This window comes from Dendrobates tinctorius, unplaced genomic scaffold, assembly GCF_039654945.1.
Source record: "Dendrobates tinctorius isolate UK_male_01 unplaced genomic scaffold, ASM3965494v1 ptg000011l, whole genome shotgun sequence".
Taxonomy (NCBI): domain Eukaryota; kingdom Metazoa; phylum Chordata; class Amphibia; order Anura; family Dendrobatidae; genus Dendrobates; species Dendrobates tinctorius.
Genome location: NW_027361679.1, coordinates 53355378 through 53362783, shown reverse-complemented (window position 1 = coordinate 53362783; position 7406 = coordinate 53355378). Strand labels below are relative to the sequence as shown.

The 7406-nt window shown below is 39.1% G+C and overlaps 1 protein-coding gene across 3 annotated transcripts in view; it reads right to left on the bottom strand.

Moving 5' to 3' along the window:
- Positions 1-561: 561 nt before the first annotated feature.
- The window catches only part of CHRNB3 (cholinergic receptor nicotinic beta 3 subunit), an 85230-nt gene continuing 78385 nt past the window's right edge, over positions 562-7406 (bottom strand). For all 3 annotated transcript variants that reach the window (XM_073542278.1, XM_073542290.1, XM_073542300.1), the window contains one exon: positions 562-4061. In XM_073542278.1, the coding sequence (XP_073398379.1) occupies positions 3924-4061 (138 nt within the window). In that variant the 3' untranslated portion in view covers positions 562-3923. The remainder of the gene's footprint in view (positions 4062-7406) is intronic.

Here is a 7406-nt window from a genome sequence, read left to right as displayed (position 1 = left end):
TCATACCAAACACAACCCACAGACACATACTCTGTTTTTGAAACGAGAATTGTAAAGTTTTTGTAATGCTGGACAACCCTTTCGATTGTATTTTTCCTACAATTAAAACTTGCCAAGCACTGGATATGTTTACACTGGATAATAATTGGAAACTTTCCCTTAAAATATCATCAGAATTGTCATCAGGATTTTGATAAGTAAACTAGTAAACTACAGGCATTGTCAGGTTGGCAGTGTTAAACTGACTAAAACGATACCTGGGGGTGAAGAAATCCATCTTGAGGTTCTTGTGTAATGAGTGTAAGAAATTAATTAATTAATTTTCAGTTAATGTCCTGTCACGGAGCATGGGCATATCTGTAGGCAGAGTCTCATCTTCCTGCTCTAAGCCAGAGAAACCAAGGAAAGACCTACCCACAAGCAGTCCTGAAGCACAAACAGTCTGTCTCTCTCTGTCTCTATGATGAGAAACATGTTTGTGCTTTGGGGCGGCCTGTAGGCAGGTCTTTCCTTAGTTTCACTGGCTTAGAGCAGGAAGATAAAACTCTGTCTTCAGTCCTGTCCCGGAGCATGGGCATATCATTACCTGAAAGCTTCTAACACTGATTACACAAGAACTACAAGACTGATTTCTTCACTGCAAGTATCATTGTAGTCAGCTTAACCTGACAATGTCTGTAGTTTACTTAGCAAAATCCTGCTGGTTCGCTTTAATCTATTGATCATTCAGGAAATTGTTGCTCCATGCAGTGGTGTAACTTGAAGCTCATGGGCCCCAATGCCAAAGCTACAATAGGGCCCCCAATTATTGCAAATCTTTAATAGCATTGGTCTTCCTATATAGGCCAAAGAGACTTTTTGAGCCTCCTAGGCTCCAGGTGAGATTGCAACCATTGCTCCTATATATATGTTAATTATATGTGTATGATGGAAAATTGGAAACAAAATTTTCATAACATCACAAGTGATTTATTCAGTATTGAGTGTGAGTGCAGACCTACACACACTTACACGCCTTGACATTTTATCAATGAGGTTTTTAATAGTTGACTGAGGATTGTTCTGCTACACTGAATGCACTTGAGTATGCTAATTATTAAGAGCTTTCAATGGCATTCCAGATGCGCTCGATGGGAGACAAGTCTGAAGATGATGCAAGCCATTGTGGCATGTTTCGGCCATTCCAGCTGCTTACAGTAGCGTGAGTAACATGTAGCCTGGTGTTGTCATGTTTAAAAACAGCTCCTGGGACATGTTGGAGAAATGGCAGTACCTCTGGTTCCACAACCAAATCAATATTATGTCAATCTAGTAGTGTACCTGGGATAACGAGGACAGGGGTACTGCTACCATATATTATATCACCCTACACCATAACCTCTGGAATAGGACTGGTGTCAGTGTTTCCTCATAAAGGCCTCTTTGGCATTGCCCATGTGGTCTTAAGACCAATCTACGGCTATTGCGTCCAAGACAAAAGGACTCATCGCTGATGAGACCAGACCTCCATTAGAGTCTCTATTGCTGTCTTCCTCTAATAGACATGGAGAGCGGATGCACTTTGTAGTGGTTTGTGTGGACTCTGTTTGATGTCTTGGTATGTGACAACCAATTTTCCTTGCAGTTCAGAATGGATCACTACATGCCATTTTTCTAATCTGGCGATCCATCCTTGTAGAGGTTTTCTCTATGTACCTCTTGGTTTTATTCCAATTAGCTGTTGCTCTCCCAACCACTGGAACACTGCTGTTGAACAGTGCTGACATCTTAGCCTATATCTAAGGGATTGAGTACAATATCCCTTTAATGCTACCTCCCTTTTAAAGAATTCTAATAGTAATGTGTATTGTAAATTAATGTATAGTTTTGATGATGTTTCGGTACTGTTACACTACTGTGTATTACTTCCTGTTCATTGGTACTGCCACATTATGTATTACCTCGTATTATGTTGCATGCCATATTATGCCTTTTTATTTCTGTATAGATTAGGGGAAAGTTTGTGTATCCTTTGGGAACATTATAGGAGGGCACTTATAGTATATAGTATTCATAGACTGGGTAAGTGTAGTTTTGTAAAGGGCCACTAGATGGGGGTACATTAGTGTGCCTTGTTAGGTACAGTTGATAGATAGTTCATATAGGGTTAACTGTAGGAGGAGCTGCTGTGGGTTAAGTTAGTGTAGGTTGTAGGAATAGTTCAGAAGGACGAGCACAAATCCACAAGGGCTCTAGGCCCAAGACACCACAGCAGCTGCATAACGTTGTGGAGAAGCAGAGAAGTACGGGCACAGGCAGTCGGGTGCTGTATAAGAGCGGAGCACCCGTGGAAATTACAGTTTGAGACAGCAGTGGAGACAGAAAGGAAAGAGTGGTCCAAGAGTCATGCAGGGCGCAGAGGATTCACTATGTGGAAGATCATAAATAGGGCTGAGGCCTGCAAGTCTGAGGTGAAGCGGATGAACAGGTTCCCCTATGTATTGAGGTCTCACTGGAGTGATGCTGCGGTACCACCTGGGGCAGTACTACCCCGGACTGTGCGTGAGGATGTAGAAACTAAGCAAGGAAAAGTGCAGTGTGTATAGTACCTATATGAGCAGGATTCAGACAGGTAATGTCCGATGTGGACACGCTGCACTTGCTGTTTACTGTTACATTTTTACAACAGAGTATTTTTACACGTTTTATTGTGTTTTTCTGTGTTTCAGTCTTTTGGTAGTGTGAACACTGTCCTACAGACTTGTTCACTGTGTGCACGGCCCATTTGTTTATATTTAATTGGTTTCTTATTTTTACAAGATTAGGGAGGTTTCCACCCCTTCCTTGTGGGCCATGCACATAAAAAGCCGTTCTCTGCAGCGTGTCCACATTGGACATTACCTGTCTGAATCCTGCTCATATAGGTACTATACACATGATCAGGTTTTTAAATAAATCAGTTAGGGACTGCTATGATGAGGGTTACCTTGACATTTGGTAGAGCGGCTTAGTATACATTTTTTGCAAAAAACGTATCAACAAAATACCCTGTTTTTTTATTATCTTTTTACTAGCAGTTGCTGTTTACTGTTACTTTTTTACAACAGAGTATTTTTACACATTTTATTGTGTTTTTCTGTGTTTCAGTCTTTTGGTAGTGTGAACACTGTCCTACAGACTTGTTCACTGTGTGCACGGCCCATTTGTTTATATTTAATTGGTTTCTTATTTTTACAAGATTAGGGAGGTTTCCACCCCTTCCTTGTGGGCCATGCACATAAAAAGCCGTTCTCTGCAGCGTGTCCACATTGGACATTACCTGTCTGAATCCTGCTCATATAGGTACTATACACATGATCAGGTTTTTAAATAAATCAGTTAGGGACTGCTATGATGAGGGTTACCTTGACATTTGGTAGAGCGGCTTAGTATACATTTTTTGCAAAAAACGTATCAACAAAATACCCTGTTTTTTTATTATCTTTTTACTAGCAGTTGCTGTTTACTGTTACTTTTTTACAACAGAGTATTTTTACACATTTTATTGTGTTTTTCTGTGTTACTTCCTCAGTTTGTATAATCTTACATCTTGTCCTTGGAGTTACAATTCCAACGTTGAGGCGTGTGTGTCTTTCTAACTACATACATTTGTAATATTTTACCATTTTCCTATATAATATATATAAAATATAGCCCATGTACAAAACACTTGAAAACAACCATAAAATGAACAGATTGATGTTACAAAGGTTAGGAGAACCTGCCTGTAGCTCATAACACTGAGACATACATTTGTTTGACAGTGGATCTCCAAATTAAATAGAACTGGCGGAGTATAACATAACACATTGATTGCTACAAAGTGAGGCTGACGTGACAAGGCTACAGCTGTCAGCAGTGATCGGCCTGGAGTAGTCTGACGTACATCATATGATGTGAGAAGATTACACCTTGTAGCTATTCAGCCACATCTGTAGTGCAGGGGTGAAAATTAAAACAGAGCCTGTGATGGACACAGAGAGGAAGAGCCAGAGAAAGATTCGATCAAGAACCTGAGCCACAAATTTCCAGTCCTGCACAACCTAAGAGAAAGGAAATGTAAATTAATAGAGATCTCTGATCAGTTGTAAAAAGACAAAAAACAGAATGAGCAAATACTCGTACCTTGCAGTAAATAACAAACAGCAAAAGTGCATGAAAATAATAGAGTTAACATAATTTTGATAAAGAAAACTTAAACGCCATCCCACTGCACCAAGGCGACCCCATTTGTTTATATAGCTCCCTACTGCTGGGTGTCCATTAGGCTGGAGTCACACTGGCGAGGAATACGGGAGAGTGAGAGGCGCAAAAAGCACGCATTAGACACGGACCAATGATTCTCTATGGGGTCCCTCGCACCAGGCGTATATTTCTCCTCAGTATCCTACGCTCCGTGCCACTCGCAGCATGCTGCGATTGTCAGCGTACTACGCCCGTAATACGCCAATGCAAGTCTATGGGTGCGCAAAAAATACGGATTGCACACGGACCACACATGTGACTTGCGAGAAATACGCACCAGGTGTCTTTTAGCAAAGCCGGCAATTCAGTGCGCTATACAGTAAACTCACACTGACAGGTTTAATAAAGACATGAAAGAATAGATATAGACACATAGAATACATATATATATATATATATATATATATATATATATATATATATATATGCATTCTATGGGTCTATATCTATTCTTTCATTTCTTTATTAAAACTGTCATAGGGCTCCATTATATGTCCATTTTGCAAGCCTGCGAGAAAATCTCGTCATACGGATGCCATACGGATTACATACGGATGCTTACATGCGCAAAATACGCGACCACACTTTGATTACGGATGACATACGGAGCACTGTTTAGGGGTCTGTCATCTGTATTACGCATGTAAAATACTGACCGTATTTTGCGCAGGTTAGTGTGACTCCAGCCTTAGTCTGAGTCTCTGTTCTGCTCGACCCTTATTACATTTCCTAACAAACAGGCAATCCCCATATGTATTCAGGCTGTCTAGCAGCCGCAAATCATGCAGCTGCAGTGACAGAAACTAAATCTCCGAGCACAGCCAAATACTCAGAGATCACCGGAGCATGCTCAGTAAATCTCGAGTAATGAGTATACTCGCTCATCACTAATGGCAACATGGGACAAACATGAAATGCATTATGTAATCTGTCTGAATTCTGTGAATTATCTAACCCTAATCCTTACCATGAAAGGGCTATTCCCATCCCATAAACTGCTGCCATATCAACAAAGTAAGCCATCACTTTATAAAGTTATTTACGATGAAAAAAGACATAGGTCAACCTTTCTCCACCACTTATTCATTCTCTAGATTATTTATAACCCACATACCCAGTGTCGGACTGGGGTGTCAAGGGCCCACCAGTAACATTGACTTTGGGGGCCCACTTTCACCTGCATTCAAATATTACAATACCTCGTTCACAAATTTACCTATATCTCTATATAATAATAAACAGGGTAGTTTGGTTAATGAATTATGAGATGCTGTTTTTTTCTGTACAGAGTAAATCAAGTGAATTATGCCAAGTACTGCACATACAATTGGCTTGGGGGCCCAGATCTGCACAGGGGCCCACCGGGGGATTTCCCTGTTACCCTATGGACCAGTCCGACCCTGCACATACCATTTGTTGTGAGAAAAGCATCCAGTCCTTTTTAAACACTGATATAGTGTTTGCCATTACTACCTCTGCTCTAACTGTAGCCGGCACTATTCTCTGCGATAAGCCGGGATGTTGTGTTGGATGGAAAGACTGTGAAGCCAATTCATCATCTGCAAGTTTTTTAGTCACTTTTCGATCGTTGACTTGTGATATTCGCTGACTTTTCTTACACCAAATTATTCAAAATGGTGGTTCATGAGTCACAAATTAATCACCGTGGTTCAGATATATAAAATAACTTCAAAAAAAGCAAAAATGTAAATAAAAATAATAATGTAAATCAAAAACAAGCTAAAAACAACAAAAGCTAAACAAAAAAAGGAAGTAATGTAATAATGAATCGGGCCATGTGAATAGCAGAGGTTGGACCGCCACAAATCATAAAGTCATGGCATATCCTAGTGATGTGCTATAACTATGAGTCAGAAAACCATTTTCTCAAATTTTGGGCTGTATTGATCATTTGTGTGGAGTCCCTTTTATTGTCTTGTGGTATTCGTTGACTTTTTTTTTGCACCAAGTTTTTCGAAATGGTTCACGCGGCTTACGAATTTTGCACAAAATTATAAGATGCTATTTTTTTTTCCCTTGACCTGTTTTTGTGACTTTTTAGTCTTATGTTCTACAAAAATGTTGCAAAATTTCTGAAAAAATTTGTGGTGTACATACATTTTCTCCAGGTATAAGACTAGAGTATATTTGTGAAAAATGTTGAGACTTTTTTTTAAAAAAAGTCGCAATTAATAAATCATCTGAAAATTGTGGAAACCCCGAACCCCTCACACAATAGCCAACGTAAAAAAAAGGGCTGACACATTTAAAATAGATATTTTAAAAAATGCTCAAATTAAAACAAGAATAAGGCGCAAATGAAAAACAGACTGAGAAAACAAAAACTAGACAAAAAGGCACAAATGCGATAATGAATCGGACCCTTCAGCTATCTTATTTACCTTATTTTGTATAACCTGTCCACACGTCTTTTCATATACGCTTGGCACTCATAGGATAGTAAAGCATTTTTACATGTTTTACCAGAAGGGGGCACGGTTGTACAGAAAATGTGGTTCTTGGATTTATTTTGTTTTTTTTTTTGTTTTTTCTTATAGGAATAAATGGGCTTTTTTTTTTTTTACCAGGTCAGCTACTGTATAAATGAGAAACTGGGTCTGAGCAGAAAAAGTAAATTAATGTGCATGCAAAATGTAATTGCATATGAACACATGACCTTTACACAGAGAAAACCAAAAGCAAAACACAAAACAAATATCCTGGAATAAAAAAGTAAAAAAATATTGCAAAAATTGCATGAAGGTAGTAATAATAGTAATAATAAGGGTATTTAGTTAACATAATTTTGATCAAAATAATGTAGAAGCCATCCCGCCACGTCACGGCAACCCTTGTGGGACAGTCCTAACTCTTGTATTTAAAACCTTTCCACTTGTCAAGTGACGTAAATGTGAACAAGGACAGAGGGACTGAACCACCAGTAATAGTATAGGCCAGACAGGATGGATTTTCCAACTCAGAAACAGGGCGGTCACACCCTTATATGCACAGAATGCACAATGAAACAAATGAGAAACTGGGTCTGAGCAGAAAAAGTAAATTAATGTGCATGCAAAATGTAATTGCATATGAACACATGACCTTTACACAGAGAAAACCAAAAGCAAAACACAAAACAAATA